General features: G+C 37.7%; 1 protein-coding gene across 2 annotated transcripts in view; it reads left to right on the top strand.

The window, feature by feature from the left end:
• THSD7B (thrombospondin type 1 domain containing 7B) overlaps window positions 1-22953 on the top strand; it is a 975661-nt gene that overhangs the window by 763930 nt on the left and 188778 nt on the right. For both annotated transcript variants that reach the window (XM_029224675.1, XM_029224674.1), the window contains one exon: window positions 5511-5686. In XM_029224675.1, coding sequence (XP_029080508.1) covers window positions 5511-5686 — 176 coding nt within the window. The remainder of the gene's footprint in view (window positions 1-5510; window positions 5687-22953) is intronic.

The following is a 22953-nucleotide window of genomic DNA, read 5'->3' as shown; positions in this document are numbered from 1 at the left end:
GGATATCTACTTTAAACCACTCTGACTTAAGTCATCAGACACTTTTAAGTATAGTACATGTTACTAGATAAATAGTAGAACTAAAATGTATAAATTAAAATAATAAATCTTTAAATATTGACAAATGAAGACATGATATCATTTTAACTCACAAAGTTCTCCCAGATCTTCACTTTGAACTAGGGAAGGAGGTGATCAGCATTTTCTTTATCTTTTCCTGATTTTATTTTTGGTAGTATGTTTTCATTATTTCAGCAAAGTGTCAGTAAATAGAGCATTCGCTGTCTAGGAGGATGTTTGCCATTACTTTACACAGTAGGAAAATATAAGTAAATTAACCTAGGTTATTTCCTCAGGCTTAATGTCATCGATATCTCCTTTCACGTCTTCCAAAACAAGATCTTACTGGGGCAGGGGGAGGAGCAGGGGAGCAGGGGAGATGTTAGTACTTGAATGCCAGAGAAAAAAATGCACAGCAGGTACTATCCTGGGAAGTGGTTTCAGCAATGGGACCACTGCGTTAAGAGAGCAGTGTTTTCACCTACGTCTATTGGAGCAATATTTGGGGGTTAGTTATATAGACTGAAGCCACGTTCCTGGGCTTCAGCCCTATTGGGTGTAAGTCATTCAATAAATTCCTCCAGTTATAACATAGAGACTCTATTAGTGGATTCTATTTAGTTCATCTTCATCTATAGTATCAACAGATCCTTTTTGAACAGCTACTATGTACAATGTATATGGCTTACAGAATCACCATGTTGGATGCATTCTTTATTGATAATTCTGTAATGACTACTTCCTACTGAATTTCATATGCATACAGATAACTAAAATAGAACATGAAAGCATCCCCAGGCTAAGTAATATGATGGTCCAAGCAGTGTATTCTGCATATAAATTATAGCATCAAATATTTTCAGTAGGAAAATTGCTTCTTTCATTGAAGCTAGATTTAGATTTCTGAATGTTGCCAGTTCAGCTAGTCTGTGGTATATTTTATGTAAATGAGTTTTTAAAACATTAGTGAAGTTTCCATAGTCAGGAATTGGAATTCTCTTACGGGAGGTTAACCTTGTAGGTAGTCACATTTGGTCATACTCTGCTTCCAACAGTTGTAAGTATTAAGTATGTGGGTAGAACTGATCCGTTCCATTATGAGATAGGTATAAGAATATGCAGTTATTAATGGTTCTCACTATGGGCTTTCCTTTGGGGTATACTCTAGCATGAAAATAACTTTTCTGAAAAATAAATGTCACTGTTGCTTAGACCTGTTGAATTTCAGAATTATTTTATACTCACTGAATTTATGACCTTGACTTTCATAGAGATCCTCTGGCTTTATGTCTTATCATAGGGAATAAAAAGAGAACAGTATTGCTAAGAGGCGCTCTAATTAAAATCCATCAGTATGCAAGTATATATGAAAATGATTTAAAATCTCATTAAATTAAAAGGCCATCTGATTCAAAATCTGCTTTAAAATAGGATCTAAATAGGCCCTCAGATATTTACAAGTTATTTATATGAAGTCTCCTGAAATTTCATACTTGAAGCATTTACACCATGAGAGTTAATTCTGCTTAATGACTAGTGCTGCTGTTTTCATTCAGTAGCAAATGGAATCATTTTGTGACTCAGTTTCTCTGTAAAACTAAGTAATGCCTGTGGCCTATATTTAATCCTACAGTTAGCATTTATTATATACCTAATACTGAATTAACTGTCAAACCTCCTTAGAAAGGACTGTAGAATTGTAACTATGGTAAACAATAGAGAATTTTTAACAATCTCAAATAGACTTTTTTTTTTTTTCAACCTTAGAAAGATCCTTCCTGGTGACTTAGGTGTTTGATGTACTCTCTCTTGTCAATGAGTATTATTTAGATACTGTAAAGTCATTCTACTATTAATGTAAGAGAAATATAACTATAAAATGAGAGAGAGTGAGAGAGCTTGGAGAGATAGCAAGTGGTGAAAATGGGCCTTATATAAGAAAATGAGTGCCTTTTCCATCATGATATGAAGATAGAAGAAGATATGGAAATTCATACAGATATATTCATAGGAAATTGAAGGAGTTCTTCTTATTCATCTCTTTCTATTTTTTTCTGGGAAAGAAGAGGTGAGATCTAAGAAGTTTGAAGATAGGTAGAGAAGGTTTGAAAAAGCTGTGAAGTGGAATGGGAGTGAGAAGAAAGCTCAGAAGAATCACCAGGCAGTGTGTGGCATTAGCAGTGCCTTAGTCTCCACTTGATGTCCAGCATTCAGAACAGAGTAGGGAAACAGCTGGACCAATCTAGCTCTGAAGTTTTGCCAGACCGGCGTGGCAGAAGGAGCAACGGGGCCAGATGGTCTACTTTACTGGCCAGAGAGTCATTGTAGTAATGAAGGCTAAACTGGATAGAGAAAGGGCAGAGTTTTTCATGAGGAAAGGCATAAATATTATTGCAGAAGATGAAGTAGTCTATGTGCAAAGATTTCAAGATATAGGAGGGGGAAGGGAAGGAGGAAAACAAGTTAGGGAGGTGGTTCTTGGACTTGATTACACATTAGAATTCTCTGGGGATCTTTGAAAACTACCATTGCCTAGGTCCCGTCCTCTGAGATTTGGTTGAATTAGTCCATAGCATATCCTGGGCAATGGGAACATATTTTACAGCCAAAGTTGAAAACCCTTGTTTAGAGCCTCTTATAAAGAATCTTCCAGTTTTTGCAAAGTGGTGGTCACTTTATCTTCAAGGCAATGGAGAATCAGCAAAGGGTTTAAAAAGGGATAGTGTAAATTATCATTTATTCTAGAAAGGTAACTTTTTCCTCAGAGCGACTAACCAATACCAAAAGAGAATGATTAGGAGAAAGGGAGACTAGTGGAGAGAATATTTCAGCATTCTGGGCCAGAAAGAGTATGATCTTGAACCAGGGACGAGCAAAAGAATTATAGAGTAGGGGACATAGTTGTGATGCTTCAGCATAAGAGCTTATTACACCCATTAATATATGTGTAAAATGATGAAGGCTGGTCTAAGGTAACTGGGAGATTTTTTTTTACTTTGGATAATTTGCTAGTTTTAAATTGCTGCATAACAAATTACTGTCGACCTAGCCATTCAAAACATTTATTATCTCACTGTTTCCATGAGTCAAGAGTACAGCCATGGCCTCTCTAAATTCTCCGCTTAAGAGTCTCACCAGGCTATAACCAAGATGTGAACCAAGAGTCAGGTCTCAGCAGAGGTGTGACTGGGGAAAGCTCCTCTTCCAATCTCCCTTGGAATTGTTGGCAGAATTCCTCTTCATGCACCTATAAGGCTGAGACCCCCGTTTTCTTACTAGCTAACAGCCAAGGGCTGCCCTCGGGCCCTAGAGGCTGCTTGCAGTCCCCTACCCTGTGGCCACACCATAGGCATTTTATGGCATGGCTGTTTGCTTCTTCAAGGCCAGCAGGAGAGTTTCCTTCTCCACAAAAAGGGCCCAGTCTCTCTTTTAAGGGTTTTTACCTGGTTAATTCAGGCCCAGCCAGGGCCATCTCCCTTTTGGTTAACTCACAATCAATGATTTGGCATGTTAATAGTATCTGTGCATTCCCTTCCCCTTTGCCACATACCATAACCTAATCGTGGGGCTGACTTCCTATCATATTCACAGATCTTGCCCAAACTCAAAGGGAAGAGATTATACACTCATATACACCAGCGTACAGGAGTCAGATATGTTGCAGTTGATTAAGGTGAGGAATATAAGAGAATCAGAATGTTTTAGGAGGAAACTGGTGGCCTCAGTTTTAGACATGTTGAATTTGGGGGTATTTGGGCACCCAATTAGAGTGGATCAGTAGGTGGCATAGAAATTAGTAAAGAGATGGGAATTGGAAATACATGTTTGGGAGCGATCGGTGGAGGTGACAGTTAACCATCCAGAGAAAGACTGTAGCAAGAAGTGGGCTGAGGACAGGAGCAAGAGCTAGCAAAGCCAGAACATCTGCATCTGTATTTCAACCCACACCTCTTGATTCCAGTCCAATATCTCATATACAACTTTTCACTATTCCTCTTTCTTCTTTCGATAATATCCTGCTCTTCCTCGTCTGTGGTCCACTCTTTGTCCTCCTCCCACCTCTAAGTCACACTACACAGAAGTGAGAATCAAGATCTTTCTTTGTGATGTCCAAAGAAGCCATACAGATGGCCAGTAGGCACATAAAAATATGCTCAACATCACTAATGATTAGAGAAATGCAAATCAAAACTATAAAGAGGTACCACTTCACACTGGTCAGAATGACCATCATTAAAAAGTCTACAAGTAACAAATGCTAGAGAGGGTGCGGAGAAAAGGGAAACCTCCTGCGCTGTTGGTGGGAATGTAAGTTGGTGCAGTCACTATGGAAAACAGTATGGAGGTTCCTCAGAAAACTAAATATAGAACTACTGTATGATCCAGCAATCCCACTTTTGGGCATATATATGGAGAAATCCATACTTCAAAAAGATACGTGCACCCCAATGTTCATTGCTGCACTATTTACAGTAGCCAAGACAGGGAAACAACCTAAATGTCCATCAACAGATGAATGGATAAAGATGATGTGGTACATATATACAATAGAATACAACTCAGCCGTAAAAAAGAATGATATAATGCCATTTGCAGCAGCATGGATGCAACTAGAGATTTTCATACTAAGTGAAGTAACTCAGACAGAGAAAGACAAATACCATATGGTATCACTTATATGTGGAATCTAAAATATGGCACAAATTAACCTATCTACAATACAGAAACAGACTCACAGACATAGAGATCAGACTTGTGGTTGCCAAGGGGTAGGGGGAGAGGGATGTACAGGGAGTTTACAGTTGGTAGATGCAAACTATTACAGTCAGAATGGATAAACAACAAGGTCCTACTGTATAGCACAGGAAACTGTATCCTATCTCCTAAGATAAACCATAATGGAAAAGAATATAAAAAAAGAATATGTGTGTGTGTGTATATATATATATACATATATGTATAACTCAGTCACTTTGCTGTACAACATTGTAAATCAACTACACTTCAATTAAAAAAATAATCTTGCTTTATTTTAAAAAAGGAATCTTTGTGAAAGCCTTGCAGATCACAGGCACTAAGATTGACGCTATTATGCTCTCTATTCCCAGACAGGGAATTGTAGGTCCATTGGAGGGAGATGGTATCATCATTAGCCCTGAGCTGCTTCATTTCTTCTTTCTTCATTTTCCTTTTATCAGATAGCAAGACTTGCTGTGCACTTTTCCCTGCTTCCTCAATCCCAGAATTGTCTATGAAGGAGAAAGATGGCACAAATTTGGAATGCAGAAATAATCATATGTATCTGTCTCTGAAATCTTTTGTCTGTTTATTGAAACCTTTGCAGCAGTATTGTTAGGCAGTCTGATCTGTGATAATAGAAACAGAAAGTAAGCTTGATTAGTATATTTTGATCAGACTTTCCTCCATTCTTTTAAATCTTTTTCTTTCAGGTTATATTCAAGAAGAATGTGTCATCCCCTGTCCATTTGATTGCAAGTTAAGTGATTGGTCTAGTTGGGGGTCTTGCAGTTCATCTTGTGTTGGAGTGAGAATTCGATCCAAATGGCTGAAAGAAAAACCATACAATGGAGGTCGCCCATGTCCCAAACTGGATCTCAAGAATCAGGTAAAGTGCATGAAGCAACAAATACAAAGCTGAAAAAGTATCTCCTTTATTATTTCCTGTTGAGATTGAAGTCATCATCTTGTTATAAGTAGCTCGCAAAAAGTTATTACAAGTTCAGAAGAGTGGATAAGAGGGTACAAATTAATATAATAGAATTAGGAAGAGAAGCCTTGCCCACTTCTAGGCAATGCCGAGAACGACTTGGTAATATTAGAAATAATAATGTTTACAAAAATTAAATCCAGTTGGTTTTTAAATTACCTTGAAATGTCATTTGATTAATCATGATATTATGAAAGGTGTGTGTGTGTGTCATAATGTTGGGAGAATGTCAATTACTTTATGGCTATAGATACAATTAATGGTCTCATGCACATACTCCAAAAATGGTGTCCTAATTTTCCCACGCCTAACTCTTCATACTAATTTTCTTTGTTCCTAATCTTATCAGTGTTTCCACAGCTCTTCATGTCTCTTCTGAGCTATTTCTCTACCTTTCCCCCCCAAGATCAAAGCTGTTTTCATAAATGGAACCCTAAAGGATACTCTTCCATGTAGATATCTAATAAAATTGCCATCTTGAGCAATCAAAGTTGATTAGAGTATTTCAGTTGGCCTTACCTACATAATGGAGTCTAAGATTTAATTAAGAATTATAATAAAGAACTAAAATTTCTCCCACGATTGCATACTGTTATTATATTAGCACTGATATATACATTGTAATCAATTCAATAGGTGGAGTACAAGATGATGATTGTGAAAAGTTCTTTATTCTTAGAGAGGTGAATTGTGTCTTATATGGGTCTGTAGATTCTTTGTGACTCCGAAACTTTTAAGAAAATAGCTACACAGGCTTCTATTCCTAATTCTATTGTGTTCATTTCTGCCCTCTTAACTCCATTTTGATTAGACTTTCTATACAGGTTGTTTAATGGAAGGGAAATCCACGCATCTGTTGTTAATTAATTTGAATAGTGTATCTAGTACTGCTTGTATGTAGATACCATTTGTCATTTTAAGACTGACATCTCTAGCTGTTTTTTTTTCCTAAATTTTGATAAAAGGCACATAACTCACTGAAAATGAAAAATTATCATACTGGCAAAAAATATTTATGTTCCAAGACAGGGCATAGTATTAGGCGAGTCTTGTTTTTTAAGGTTACGTGGGATAGAGTGATGACCCTGGTTGCTTCCTTCAAAGCAGATATAAAGCATATTGGGAAAAAAATGATGCAGAGGATTGTAAAATCAACATAAAGGTTGCCAAAACAAACTTCACAAGTACAGTAGTTTGGGGAAGGGAAAAGTGGGATATGATTAATGAAAACAGGAGAGAAATAATCAGAGCAGAGAGAGTCTGAGGAGAGAAGCCTCTTCATTATGAAGAAAGGAATAATACAGGTTGATGGTCAAGAGAAGAACTTTCAAATGAATACTCATATGAAGGTACGAAGGCTATTTGACCTTCCCTAGGGGATTTTCCAGGCATTTAAAAAGGGAAATGACTACTAAGCTTTTATAGTTATAAATAATGTATGAAAATTCTTCTCTCTCCTCAACACAAATGAAACCTGAGCCTTTATAGCACTAGCGTTAAACACTAATTTTAATATGCTAATTTTATGAACTAGGAAATTATCAAGTGAGTAAAAGGACTTCATTGGAGCACAGACACTAAAACTGTATTCTCAGTGTGTATAGGCAAATGCATGGAAATGTGCCTATCAAATTTGAGAGTATGCGTAAGATAAGGGTACTTGTAAGCCTGTTATGACTTAAAGAAAACTTGTTCTAAACACTTAATTGACATATAAAACTTGTAACCTTAAGAAGTAGTACATGCTGGAAATTAAGCCCAAGTTCAAGACTAATTTAGATAAATCCCATATGTGAAAACTAAGCGGGGGTGGGTTTGTCTGCAGGAGCTGTTTCTAGCTTTTGAGTTCGGGAAGGAAATTGTAGCATTCCAAAGACATTTGTTGTGATGCTCAGAAGTGAATCCTGGGATTAATTATCAGAAATCAAATTTAGTGTAGCATATATTCTGATGTAAAGAGGTTTCAGGTATCTAGAATGTATGTGGCTTAAACTTGAATTGGAAAACTTCACCCCAATCCATACTTTACGTTTTAACATAAGTTAATTGATCAAGACAGTAAATCATAAGCCCTCCGTCTCACTTGTAAGTCTGTGAATGTCAAGGAAAAATGCTATTGTAAAAAATCCTAAATTTAAAGGAAATTGTCCCCAGAGCCCTTCCTTTTCTAAAGAAAGCACACTTTTACCTGTAAGTATATTTGTGGAAAGCTATCTGTGGACTTCATTATGTATTTGCTCTTATACATGGTAGAATCCCCTTTGTGTGTGTGTGTTATATATTGAAATTGTTGAAGATATCCATATTTTCTTAATTCATCTGAATATAAATTGGGTTGTCAGGAATCTTCGTGATTTAGGAAATATTCCTCAGCTTCTATTATTTATGGCAATTCTTCTTTAGAAGAGCTCACTATTTGTTTCCCGAAGCTGGAAATATGATCTAGTGAGAGGTACACCCACTGAGGCTGTTTTTTAAAGTTCAATTTTACTACTGGCCTTAGGTTATTGGTCTCCTTTCCAACTGGTTTTTAGGTCTAGATTTATTTTTCTATTTTTGGAACCGGATTAATCCTCTCTCATCCATTCACCCATAAGTAAGAGCTTACAAAAAATGTAACCAAATTATAGCAGTAAGAGAAGTACATACCTTTAATACCTGTGAATGAGGAAAATTCAGTATATGGCATATTGAGTCTAACATACTGTTTGTAAAAAAAAAAAAAAGAAAAGAAAGAACTTTCTTATGTGTATATATATATTATGCATATACTATGTAAATGTTAGTATACCTGCATGTACTTAATCATTCTTCTCCTTTGCTTCTCTTTAGAACATGAGGTCTTTCTGAGGGCAAAGGGTGTCTTTCTACTTTTGTAACTCATTCTAGCTCCTGGTACACCATCCTGTGGATTGTCAAATTATATTCATTGGATGCTTTAGCTGAAAAGAAACCTCTCTGGATGAGTGTGTGGCTAGCTCCATAGAAAGAAAAAATATTTTAGAACTCTGGTCTCTTAAGCTGCAATTTGTCATTCGAATTGTCAAAACACATGAGCTCTTCTAGAAGAAAGAAAAGAGAACCTCCACATTATTACTGCCCAAAGAGTTTTTCATGATTTGCCTGAAAAATCCTGGGTGTCTGCATCCCCACTGAAATCTAACTCAGTGATATAAATGAAAAGGTTGGTAGTACCTACACAAGCTCATAAACTGCTCTGAATCTGTTTGTGAAATCAATATTTATAATCTCTCATAAAAAAACCTCCCTTTTAAACTAAAACCTAGCAACACGATAGCTCTTTCTCCAGAAGTGCCAAAGTGACAGCAGTACTTTGGTGGCTTTCTGCTAAGTAGATTTGTGATGATAAATAGCTCGAGCATGCAGCTGACCCAAAGCGTTTATTTAGTTGGAAAACTGCTAAATAGTTTATTGAATTATCAGGTCAGTTGACTGATACCCTTGACTACGCTGTGCATAATCTAATACATAATGTATTTTAATTTTTTATAGTCTATAATGTGGTGAGTGGATTTAAGTGCACTTGTACTGTATCTTTTTGCTATCTTTTTCCTTGTGGAGTTCTGCTTAATAGAAGATTAAATATAGGGACATTAAAGCTCCATTGGACTTACATTTCCCTTTATGAGTTCTTTACACAATTGAAGGCAAGGGAGTGCCAGGAAATTCTATGTTGTTTATATGTTGCACATTTGTGTGTCCCATGTGCTGGAATAAAAATCTGGCAGTGAGGTTCATTCTCTGCTTTTTAAAATGCATCTATTTAAACACAATTTTGAAAGAGTTTTGATTGTGCTTGCAACTGAACGAGTGGATATAAATTAAATATATGGGTTTTCTAGAAACACCTGCTATTTTAAAGGTGTGTCTTCTCTACAAAGAGAAGTGGCCTGAATTTGGAAATAATGAGTATAGTGCTTTTTCTTTTCCATAGCAGGGTAATACTATTTTAAAGAATACTTTCTTTCCAAAGATAAACAGGTATATTTTCGCGAGATCATTTCTCCCTTATAAGGTGGCTTTGGATGAGAAAATTTTCTATAGAGAAGTATCTTATGCTCATTTTGATACTGCTTCATTAATTATTAATAGCATTTTAGGATGTGGAAAGAGGATAACTGTCATTCAAACTGAATGTTTGTTTACCCGGAACAATATGGCTCACTTAAAGTTTAATTTGGGGCTTCCCTGGTGGCGCAGTGGTTGAGAGTCCGCCTGCCGATGCAGGGGACACGGGTTCGTGCCCCGGTGCGGGAAGATCCCACATGCCGCAGAGCGGCTGGGCCCGTGAGCCATGGCCGCTGAGCCTGCGCGTCCGGAGCCTGTGCTCCGCAGCGGGAGAGGCCACAACGGTGAGAGGCCCGCGTACTGCAAAAAAAAAAAAAAAAAGTTTAATTTGATTTCACCAATTTTGGCCTCTTGCTTCTTTTGGACCTGCCCGACTTGCACTCGTCCTAACCTAGTCCAGATCATTCCTGGCAGAGTCCTGCTCACCTTGGACATAGCACTTTGGCAGGAGCTCCAGACCATAATGGAGCTAGAGGTCATCATCTTGGGCGTTAATACGGAAAAGCCCACAGTTATCCATGACGAAGCACGTTCAGGTGTACCGTTCTTGTGTCGGGAAGTAGGGGTTGGTGACTGCACCTTTGAGAAGAACTTGTTTTAATTATGAAATATCATATGTCATAAAATTAAGAGATGCAGAGTGATTTATTCTTCAGGGTTACTTGGGAGGATTTAATAAAGGCAGATACTCCTAAAACGTTTTACTTCTCGCCAACATACTAATTATGATAGCAAATTATTATACTGATTATTATACACCACACCCCATCTCAGAGGCAGAGTGAAATGACTTCTAAAGGCTGGTGTTCATCCATTCATACCCTTTATGCCTGTCTGCCAACGCAAACACCGTGCTCTCAAGTTGTGACATTGCACTAACTGAGCTGCGTGGAGCCTGCAGGAGAGGCAGTTTTTCTTTTTTGTTCCTGCCCTGTCACCATTTCCAAGCAAACAAATTATGTTTTCTTCTCAAGAGATTCCTCTCCGCCACACTTGTGTCTACACATACCCTATTCTTGATCATAGGACTACCCCTCATGCTTGTTGAAATCTTTTGCAACTTTGATCATTTTTCTTGAGAACTACCAGAGTCACTCATGAGAACCAATTTTCCCCTACCTGTTGTCCACTCTCTCTTGTCTTTTACTGTGTTTTTTTTTTATCCTGGGTATTGCTACTCTGCACATATTCAAACTCATTTTTAGTTGTTATGCAAGAGGTACCTCTAGAACGTTCTCTGCTAAGCTGGCTTGGCAAATGTCCCTAATGCTGTCCCTAGGCAGGGTTTCCAGGATTGGCAGGAGACAGCTATAAAATTGTGAAACAGGCAAATTTTGTCAGATTTTGTCTTTGGAACCCTTTCAATGTGCTGTCATACCTCATATTATCCCTAGCCTCTGAACTCCTGAAGTTCTGAAATATTATAATATATAACATCAGCCTCAGCAGGAAATCACATCATCTGTATTGGAAATTTTGCAAAACTATCTTCTTAACCAGGGACTTCAAGTAGAAGTGTTTATGTACTTTTCTCGAAAAAAATATTGACAGAACCTACTTTTCAGATCTTTCCTGAATAATCCTGTCTTTTAACCTTTGAATGCGAAATGGAAACTTCCTTCCTCCTCTCATGCATTAAAGAGATAGGGCTCTGACTTTAACCACAAGCATTTAGAATGTTAAACCATGTATTGATGGGAGCGTAGCACCTTCTAAAAATAACTTGCTTAAGACTTCTTTAAAAGAAAGATTCTAAATGGCATGTTCATTCTCTAGATCTTTTTTTATTGAGATATAATTGACATATAACACTGTGTACGTTTAAGATGTACACTGTGTGGATTTTTATACATTTATATATTGTAATATGAGTACCACCATAGCATTAGTTAAAACACCTCTCACATCACATAATCGTCATTTCCTTTTTGTGGTGATAATAATTAAGACCTAGTCTCTTAGCCGCTTGGAAATTTATAATACAGTGTTGTTGACTATAATCACTATGCTGTGCGTTAGATCTCCAGGACTTATTTATCTACTAATTGCAAGTTTATACCCTTTAGATTTTTCAAGCTTTATCCCACTATTAAATTACCAGAAAGCAAGTTACCTAGGTCCTGACTAGGTCCTGTGATAGATCCCTGCAGAAAAGCACTTGTTGAATCATGATTTAATTTTTCTGTATGACTTAAGAGTCCATATAAAAAGAGTCTCCCTGAGAAGCTTATCTAAATCTTTTGGAATATAGAGTATTGCTTCATAACCTTTACTGATCATAAGAGTAGAAAAATCACCATATGGGTGGGGGAAAAATTGGTATAAAAACAGTTTCCCAGGCTCCTGCTCTGAGTAAGTTCAGGAAAGTGTATTTGTTAACAAAGCTTTGTCTTTGCTCCTTTTTCTGATCAGGCAAATTGAGGAACACTGCTGATTTGAGAGTCTTGTCACTGAGGCTACCATTTTTGCTGAAGTCAGCTCTGGAAAAGAATTTATCTGCAGTTGACTTAACCTGCCCTTTCTAATATCAACGATGAATACAACCACTAGTTCTTTGCTACTCAAAGCAAGTCTGGGAGGAACCTCCCATTTTGTAGAGGAGGAGACTAAGGCTTAGAGGGGTGTAATTACTTGACCAACTTTACCCACTGATGTGTATAATGGGTTAAGAGTCATTCAGGTCTGAGGTCAAATGCTACCCTGCCATCTTCTAGCTGTGAGAACATGAGAAAATTATGTAACCTTATTGAGTCTCAGTTTCATGTTCTGTCAGATTGAGTCTCAGTTTCATGTTCTGTCAAATGGGTATAACGATAACAACTACCTTATAAGATTATTGTATTAATTAATATAAAATGAAAATAATGTTTCTGGCAAATAGTTAAGTACTTGATAAATGTTAGGATTATGTTTCCGTGGTCTCTAACACATAATTTCTGTTTCCAGTTCAGTTTGTTTTCATCTATATTACCTTTTAGACCTAAGTTATACAGATTGCTTTTCTTTTCATATTTAGCTACTGGAATGTTTGAAGTCAAATATTTTAGGTGTAATCACTCAGCTTATATATATAGGAAAAGCTACTGTCACTGCTTCCTGTATGGGAAGTCTGCTTTATTTTATTTCTAAATATCTTATTTGGCATTGCATTTTTTTTCCTGGTGGCAAAAAGGGATGTAACTGTTTACATGTTTATAACTAATTTTCTATCAACTTGTGATTCTTTGGATATAAATGTTTTTATTAAGGTGTGTAACAGAAAGATACACAAATCATTATGGGTAGAGCTCTATGACTTCTCACAAATCGAATCTTCCCATTCGATTACTACCCACATCAAGAAATAATACTTTATCAGTATCTCACGTGCCTCCTTTTGAGCTCCAGCTCCTTCTCTACCACCTTCCTCTCACCAAATAGTGCTACTCTCCAGATTTCTAACAGGATAAATTCGTTTTATCATTTTAAAAAAAACCTTTACATGAATGGATTCTGCACTATAATCTTTTGTGTCTGCCTTTTTCTCCTCTGCATGATGTTTGTGAGATTTATCCGTGTTGCGATGTATAGCAATGTTTTGTTCATTTCCATTGCTTTATGTTGTGTCCTTGTATATATCACATTATTAGATTATATATACAACGTTTTGTCTGTTCTCATTAATGGATGGAAATTTGGGTTGTTTCCAATTTGGGGTTATTACAGATAACCCTGCTGCAGCCATTCTTGTATGTGTCTTTGGTGCTCACATGTGTGCATTTCTGTTGCATACAGACCTAAGAGTTGAATTCCTAGGTCATAGGCTATGCATATTTTCAACTTCAATAGATAATTGGCGTTTCATTTTCACTTGTAAACTATCACAGATCTTTCTAAACATAGCTAGTACATAATTCTAGATAATGACTTGAAATGTGACCTGTCTGACACCATGAAAAGAGGTGTGAAAGCCATACGGATGCGTTAAATGTTTATTTTTATTTTATGTTTACAGTCAGGGACCATCTGTACTGTATTCTGTCTCCCTGACCACCCTCACTCCTTCCATTCACACTTACTTAGCTCTGCTTTTCCTACTATATGATTTCCTCATTTACTCTTGCTTTTATTTTTTGGCTGTCTCTCCACACCACCCCCCAAAACAGATGTACTGCCCAGTTCTCGTTGAGCACCTTGAAAGCTGACAATAGTGTTGTCTTAGGTTGGATTCTCCCAGAAGCAGAGCCTGAGATAGGATTCAAGAGCAAGAATTGTGTTTATCAAGTGCAGGGCACACCACTGGGGTAGAATAAGAAGTGTCACAGGGAAGGGAAGAAACAATATGGTACCTGTGTTACGATGCCAGGTACCATAGTGGCCACTGAAGCCTAAACTTGTGGAAGCCTAAACTCTGGGAGACTGTGCAAAACACATGGTTTGATCAGACCCGAAGAGCCAGGAAACTGGATTATTTGTATGGAAATTTCTGAGAGTCCCTCGTAGAGGAGAATGTTCAGTCTATGCACTTTGGGCTAAGCATAGGCAGTCTTCTATTTTGGAAAAAGCTCATAGGCACAGATCCAGATACTGGCAGCTGGAATTTAACCAGGGCACAGTGAAAGGTTGCTACTGGTGTCATCCCTCTGTGATTTACAGTACCAAGATGCATTGAAGTTGCTTGGTTAGTATTTTTTGTTTTTTTTAACTGGGGTTATATATAGTCTGTATAATCCATGTCATAACCAGAAGTCCACTTTTTTCCAATAAAAGCATACGTTACTACAGCCCAGCGGCCGCTGGAATGTGTATTTCGAGTAGTTTGCATTTGGGGTAAAACTAGATTTATCTTTATCTGGCTGTGTAGTCTCATCTGTTCTCCCTTGAAACTGGTCCCATGCCCTTTGTGGATGCTGGACCAAGGTGATGGGAAAGAGGAAATCTGGGTACGGAGACCAAACCACGTCCCGATTCATGAGCTGGAAATAAGATAATTCAACGGGCTTCAGAACCACCCTACATATATCCTCATTTTTTCCTTCGGGTGTTGTACAGCATATTATATCCCTTTCTCTATGGCTACTACCACATACTGTTTTGTTGGCCTGAAAATAGATATAAGAGGAGGCAGAGCAGGCTGGGACCGGCATGTGAGACTCTTAGGGAGCATTCTCCATGCATGAGAAAAGAGTATCTGTCTGAACACAACTAAGGAGTTCCAGGACAATCATAGTTCGGGTTAGGAAAAAACCTAAAGGTATCTAGTCTCCCAGTTCTCAGTCATGGCTGCCCATTTGATTTACTAGAGAGAAGTGTTACATTCCCTACCTCCCCACCCAGACCAACTAAATCAGAATTTTTGCTGATGGTATCCAACAATCTTTTTTAAAATCCTCAGGTGATTCTGATGTGCAGCTAGGGTTGAGAACTGTTGAATGCAGTATCTTGCAAATGAGCTAACTGGAGCTCAGGGAGGTGACATGACACCTAATTACCACCTAGAACAGGGACCCTGCCTGTCTGTCGTTCCTTTCCTATCTGAACACCTCTTCCGTCCGAATGAACACAAGTGCAATAAGAAATGTCAGTGATGTGAATGTGCTCTATCCCTGTGTTATTCACTTAGGAAAACAAGTAGGGGGCCCTCTGACCTCATCCTGCAACATCCTCCCCCCTCACCTCTCTGCCCACTAAAGGCAAATGGCCTTTACCATGAGCAGGTGACCTCTTTTGGGAGATGATTTAACTGATCATGAGGCCTCCAACAACTTCCTTTTCCTGTATGAGGGAACTTACCTGGTGGCTGTGAAAATACCCCTGAAAAGGTGGAAAAATATACTGCATGGATCCATGGTTTGGAGTGGTATGATACGGTAGTGGATGTATTTTTCTTCGTGTTATTCAACAAATCTCACATGTATGTCCTCATGCTGTATAATTAGGGACATTGGGACAGACATATAAAAATTTAATGTGGCAGGTAAATTATGTGAGTGTATGACATGGACAGGGACTTGTAAGCAACAGTAATTTATTAATGAGCTTTGGTAGCTTTCAAAAAGAGAAGAGGTAAAAACAAAATTGAATTTAGGGTAATCGTAAATGTTTTGGAAGACAACTATAATTCTCTGCATCTGTGCCATTATTCATTCATTCAGCCAACACTTCTAAGAATGAATGATGTGCCAGGAGGAGTTACCGAAGCTCATTTCAACGCCACTCCTCTGAGAGTTTCCACTGGGAACTTGCATTCCCAGAAACTTGAGTGAGGGATTGGGTAGGTTGAAAGTATTAATGGTACCTCATATAACAAGAAACACAGTGATCATGTGGGCTCCAGGGTTGGTTGGTTCTGTGGCTCAGCAACGTCATCAGGGACATAGTTTTTTTCAGTCTCTGCTTCGCCGTCATCAGTGTTGGCATGAAGCCAACTGAAGAATGAAGGATGAAACTCAGGATGTTAGCACAATCAGCAGTGCCAGGCGTAGCCTCCTGGTGCAGCAATGACCAAAAGAGTAAGAGAGTGTCTCTCTTTGGGGAATCCTAGGAACAGTACGGTTTTCCCAGAACTTCCCCCACTCCCGGCAAGGACTTCACCTCACACCTCAATGACTGAAGTTGGATTTTGTGTCCATTCCTAAACTAATCTCTGGAAGCAGTCATGGGATAAACTCGTTAGCTCAAACAAGTATTTTCCAACCAAAACTTTTCTAAACTTCATGACACATATAAAACTATAATATTCATCTGGCAAAGTGGAAAATGTATTCAAAGCTACTTATGTCAGGAGTGAATGGTCTGCGACCCTAGTCTCCATGGGATGGTGCTAGCAATGTCTCAGGCTCCCCTGAAATCCACATAGGAGACCCTGGTATGGTAGGACCCTGCTTCTCGAACTTTCATGTGCATATGAATTACATAACAGAGCTTACTAAAATGCAGACTCTGATTCAGTAGGTCTGGGGGGACAGACAAAGAGACTGTAATTTTAACAAGCTTCCAGGTGGTGGCAAATTTGCTGGTATACACATTATTCCTTGAGATGCTAACGTGCACCAGCTGGCAGCTCTCTCCTAGACATTACCTGGGGTGGAATGCATGTTGAAGAGTGAATGAAAATATCTATTATATACTCTTTTTTTTTTAATTTTGGAAAATTTATTAATTTTATGTATGTGAAAAAGAAATGCATTGATAACCTCATGCTCTTCAAATAATTACAGTAAATATATGGAAATGAATATCAAGAGTCTCAATTCTTATTTCTTTCTAATTATTTCTTTATAATCTATGCACATACATACACATTTTCCTAATGGAAGCAACCTAAATGTCCACCATATACTCTTAATTTTAACTCTTTTTGGCATTCAATTTGATGAGTATAATTAGTTTTAAGTAACATTTTCAGCCTTATATCAAGGTGGAAAAATTAAGTAGTGTTTTTAATTGAATATCTGAAAGTCTATTGTGTTAAGAAATATGACCTAATACTTTCCCTATGAGGATATGAATTGCCTCGACTAGGGCTCTTCCATGACACTTTTTTTTTTTTTTTGATAAGGACATCGCTCCATTTTGCAAGTTATTTGGCATAACCAACCTACCAGTGCCTCACTCTAAATGATAAACAAGCAGACTTAAATATCAGATAAGTAATACATTCATACACCATGTGTCTCTCCTGTTTTCTCTACTCTATGCAACATTTTCTTGGGTTATTTATCAATAATTTAAGTCATATTGGAATTATGCATGTACTGGGGAGGGCTCAACAACACTAATGAAGGAAGCCAAGTCTAATATCTCCTTTGGATTTCTCCAGAGTGTTTTGATCCAAGTAAACCTTCTATAGACTATTCAGTGTTGCAGTGCCATTTGGTTTTGTGGGTGACAATAGTAGATGGCAGGAATAAGTAGAGCTGAATATCATTTTGTATGAAGGTGAAATAAGTGCTCATATTTATGGAAAAGAAATCTCAGTGAAATTGTTCATTTAAAGAGATTTATAGATTTAGGTTTAGATATATAGCTGCTAGGAAACATTTTTAACAGACCCTGAGGGATGATACGTTCAGAATAGGTACAGGTGGAATCTTAGAAAATACAAAACAATGAGACATCAGACACTTAGAGCGTGGTTTCATATGTACATACCCATGTAGTTATCTGTAATGTTCTTCTTATTTGTGTGTCTGTCCTAGTTCATCCTGAGAATTTTAGGCTGCTAGAAGGTAAACATCTTGTTTTCTACTGCCATCATAATTCTTCCAAGGACTGAGCACTCACAACCATGTCAGTAAATTCCATGTGCTCCCCTAACAATTAAAAAAAGAAGGAAAGAAAAATATTTTAGAGGCAAATGGATTTTTTATATGTGTATAGAATTTCTGACATGGTGAAACTGTAATATTCTTTGCTCTGAGTAAATTATGAGTCATTGTAGAATAGGCCGAGTGCTGTAGGCTTAATGTTTGTTTCTACCCAGCATACATATTTTGACATCTAATTCCCAATGTGATAGCATTTGGAGATAGGGCCTTTGGAAGGTGATTAGATCATGAGGGTGGAACTCTCATGAATGGAATTAGTGCCCTTATAAAAGACACCCCAGAGAGCTCCCTAAACCCTTTCTCCAAGCGAGGAAACAGAAGTGATGGCTGTCTGTGGACCAGGAAGTAGGCTCTCACCAGACACTGAACTTGCCACCACCTTGATCTTGGACTTCCCAGCCCCCAAAACTGTGAGACATAAGTCTCTGTTGTTTCTAAGCCACCCAGTCTATGGTATTTCTGTTATAGAAGCCCTAACTAAACTATTTAGGTACTTTATGTTCAGATTCCATTTTTAGCCTTATTATTTACTGCCCTTATGGATTCATTATGGTGTTTGAATTTATCACTTAGAACTAGCAATTAGACAAGCAGAATCAAGCCCTGGGATCTAGAGTAAGAAGCAAAGTTTAATTTAGTCATTTTGCTATATCAGAATGGTTCATTCTCCTCTTTTTGGTTAAAGGAGATTGCAGCTTTTTGTTAAAATCTGAATTGCTAACTGTGTCCACTTTTTAAAAAGTGGTGATTTTTCTATGTGTAATCACTGAAGCCATGTCTATATGAAGCTGAAACAAATGACAAATTCAGTAAAGTCAAGGGAAAAGAATCCATGAAAATGGAACATTTGGTGACCTGAATATAGACCTGTCTGCATTATGGTTTTTTTCTCCTTGGAATTTTAAGCATTGGAATTAAAGCCCTCTATGTCTAGGAAATCAAACCAGAAGGATAATCGAGTTAAAATGCCGAATAATTCTGGGGGAACAATTGGTCAAGTTAGCTATTTAATGCTAAATAAGAATAGCAAAGAACTAAGAGAGAGGAACTGAAACAGCTTTGGAATGTAAAAGTGAAATATGGACATCTTGAACTCAGTATGGGATAGTCTTTGCATGAATTATTGCCTGTCATTTGAAATGCACATTCATCAAAACTATAGAAAAATCTGTTCTGGCTTATTACTTAATTAAAAGTAAGTTATGAGCGTTTTCAATCTTATATAATTTGTATATTTTACAAGTCATGAATTTCCCATAATACTGTTGGCCTTAATCATCAAAAAAACTATTGCTGTGCTTACGTACAATCGCTGTACATTTTTTTCTACTTTCTAGCAGATGCTACAAAAGAAGCTCTCACAGCTGGTGAAAATTGATATTCAAAAGTATAAAACATGACAGTGGAAAAATTAATCTTCTGTACTCAATGCCCTTGATTCGTGAAAACGTTAAGCTTTCTTCACAGTAAGGCCAGTGGTTTCATTGTGTGGTTGGCAGTGGGCAGATGGTAACGTTCTGCTCTATTTTACTTTATGATGAACCAAAGTGGACCAGTTGTTTTTCTAATGAGTTTGTAAGAGATGCTTCAATGCTGACACATTAGCTGCATCCCTTGGACTGCTATGATGGGGAAGTGAAAAGCAGTTTTAACAACTTGCTAAAATTATCACCCTTAGAGTGAATGAATCACTAAAATATATATACCAGATGTTTAAAATGGTTAGATTTGGGAGAAAACATACAATTAATTTACATTTTAGTGCTAAGTACAAATTTTAATTTATTCTGACTAACTACTTTATAGCCCATCCAGAATAACATTTGAAGGAGTTATGGAAAGGGTGTAAATGAAGTCATAATCAGGAGATGACACTTTATTGGCATAGAAGCAGAAGAGTTTTTGCTCAGAGGGGTTCAGGTTTCACTTGCCCAGAATCTGTTACTGAATAACAGGCTTGGAATCGATATGGGAAGGAGGTTAATCCGCTTAATTACAATTTGTGCCAAAGTTTAATCCCTCCACAGACCAAGTAAATTGTTCTAACTTATATGCTCATACTTTATCCTTGCTACAGTAAAGGCACCATGCAAAAGCATAAACAGATTTCTTGATAAGACTTACTATAAAGGAGACTGGCTAGGTGAAAATTGATGGCTGAACTCCAAAACATTTTTTCATAGATGAAAAAATCATTCGAAAGTATGAATGCTGTTGAGAGAATGTGTTCAGTGGTCCTAATATAATGCCTGGCTTTGTACTGGGCATTCTCTAAGTAGTAGCTATTATTAGTCACATCATTATTAATCATGAGGCTGGTGAGCATTCCGGGAGAAAGTCTTTGGAAACCCCACCATATTACAAACTTTCTTCAAGCCCAGAGTTTCTAATCTGGTGGTCTGTTGGCAAGCTCTAGATGCCAGAGTGTTATTTGGACTGTTCCGTGTTTGCTACCAGGTGTTAATACTTTTGATTAGTTGTCAAGACTTTTAAAATAGAAACATTTGCATGAAAATTTGGATTTCTAAAATCTTTTTTAAAATCAGAATATCTAGCCAGTTTCAGGTGAATGTGAGAATGCCTGTCCTCTTTAAACAGACTCTATCAGTATAATGACCACCTTCCTTCTCTCTCCCCACAGTGCTCCCCTACACCTAGGCCAAGCATCAGTAGCCAGGTTCATCTCTGAATATCTGTGAGCTGGGGAGAGAAGACAAAAAGACGCCCACATTTCCTCTGTTTCCATAATTAAGTTACAAACCAAGGCAGAGAACTGTTCCATGAAACATGTTTTATCATCCGACCTTACCAAATATACCTTCATCACAGCCCAGAAGGCTAAGTTCAGATTTGAGATTCTCAAAATTCTGAGGTGGAATGTGATGCCATTGGGAGATCCAATTTTCAGCCTGTGGTTTGTGCTTCTGGTCTGGCAGCCTCGACTCTGTCCAGACACCCTAGTTCCTCGGACAAGCTGCAGATAGACACCCCCATGCCCAGGCCTAGGCATACTCACGTGGGGATGCAGCCCCACTCCTCAGGAGGACAGATCTGGGGCACGAAGGCGGCTCAGACTCATTTGGCAGAGAATTCTGGGGTCCAGGGTTTGTGGAATGTGATCCAACAGACTCTAGAAGGAGGCAGAGAGAAGGCTGCCAGCCAGGGGCCTGTCTCCGCAGGCTCTTCTCCCATCCGGAAGGGGTACAGCTGGAGGAGGGCAGGGAAGCTTTCTCTGTGCTGAGGGGAAAGCCAAAAGGCAGTACCGTCAGTGACCATTTATGATGAGACTTGCACTACTGCTTTCTTAGGGTACCTTTAAGATGACAACGTTAATTTGGGAATTCAAGTCTCTATCATAAAACAACGTAAATGATAGAAAAATAACTTAGAGAGTTTCAAGAAAATGGAAAGGGCTTAGTTTTCAGATGGAGATCACTCATATCATATGCCTTGTATTTGCCTGCAGGTGTTTGAGTTTGAGGCCCTTGGTTTAGTCATCTTCCGGCCTAGATTGTAGTGCCTTGCTTGTGATACATAGTGGCTGCTAACGATTATTAATTGCTTGTTGCAATGCCAGAGTGTGAGATTTGCGGAACACTTATTAAATTATTTCAGTCGAAGTAAGAAAGAAATTAGGAGAGGTTCATCTAAAATGCCTTTTAGGAAAGCGCCCTTAAACCAGTGATGCTCAGCTTTTCTGGTTTTAGTAACCTTTAGACTCTCAAGAAGGAATGAGGATCTCACAGAGCTTTTGTTTATATGGGTTGTGTCTTCTTATGTTTACTGTTCTCTAAATTTAAAATAAGATACTGAAAAAGTATTACTTTATTTAGAAGTAATTAAAATGAAATCCCTTACATGCTAACATTTATTAAAAAATAACTATATATTTCAAAGCAAATAGCTGTAAAAAGAGGCACTGTTTTAGATTTTTGCAAATTTCTTTGATACCTGGCATCACAGAATTTAGCTGAATTCTCAATCTGCTTCTGCATTCAGCCTTTTGTAATAGGTTGCTTTAGTGAAGTACATGAAGAAATTCCAGACTTACGCAGATATGCGGATAGAAAAAGGAAAAGTATTTTAGTAGACCTTTTTTAGGTAACTTTGGATAGTGTTTGATAATATACACAAACTTGACAGGTGGTAGTTGTTTTCGAAGTTTAGTTGCAGTGTGAAATCTGAAATCATAACAATCCACTTTTTCTACTCTGTTACATTAAAATCCATTGGGCTACCTGGCACTTTGAACAAATCTTGAATCCATGCATGATTTTGTAACATCGTGCATGGGTCATTTGGAATTTATTTGTCTATTGAGTTATTCTGAAATGTTGACCTATTTCACTACATAGTATCAAAAATTCATGTTTATTAATATCGCCACTTATCAGAAAAGTCTTTAGGTATTGGGAAGCTCCCAAGCTTATGGTGACAGAATCAAGTTTTCCAAAATTTTAATCTCACTTAACAGCTTGAATTTTATCATTGCAAACAAATACACTTAGCTGTTTTACTGAAAATGACAGACTCCATTTATTGAGAAATTGTCTGCTAAATATATAAGTCTCTCTATATAACCAGAGTTTGTCTGCAAAACATTCTTTTAAGTGAAAGTGTTATTCTGTGGTCAAAGGAACTAGTTCAGCCTGTGCCTCAGTCTCACAAGTGTGTTTTCTCGACAGAACCAGCAGACTTCAGTATGCAGTAGAAGTGCTTCATGCATTTAAAATTAGGCAGAATATTATAAAGATGTGTAATCAGTGT

This window comes from Monodon monoceros, unplaced genomic scaffold, assembly GCF_005190385.1.
Source record: "Monodon monoceros isolate NGI ecotype Baffin Bay Population unplaced genomic scaffold, NGI_Narwhal_1 Super_Scaffold_16, whole genome shotgun sequence".
Lineage (NCBI taxonomy): Eukaryota > Metazoa > Chordata > Mammalia > Artiodactyla > Monodontidae > Monodon > Monodon monoceros.
Note: the sequence above shows the minus strand (reverse complement) of the source record. Positions and strands in the feature narration are given on the sequence as shown.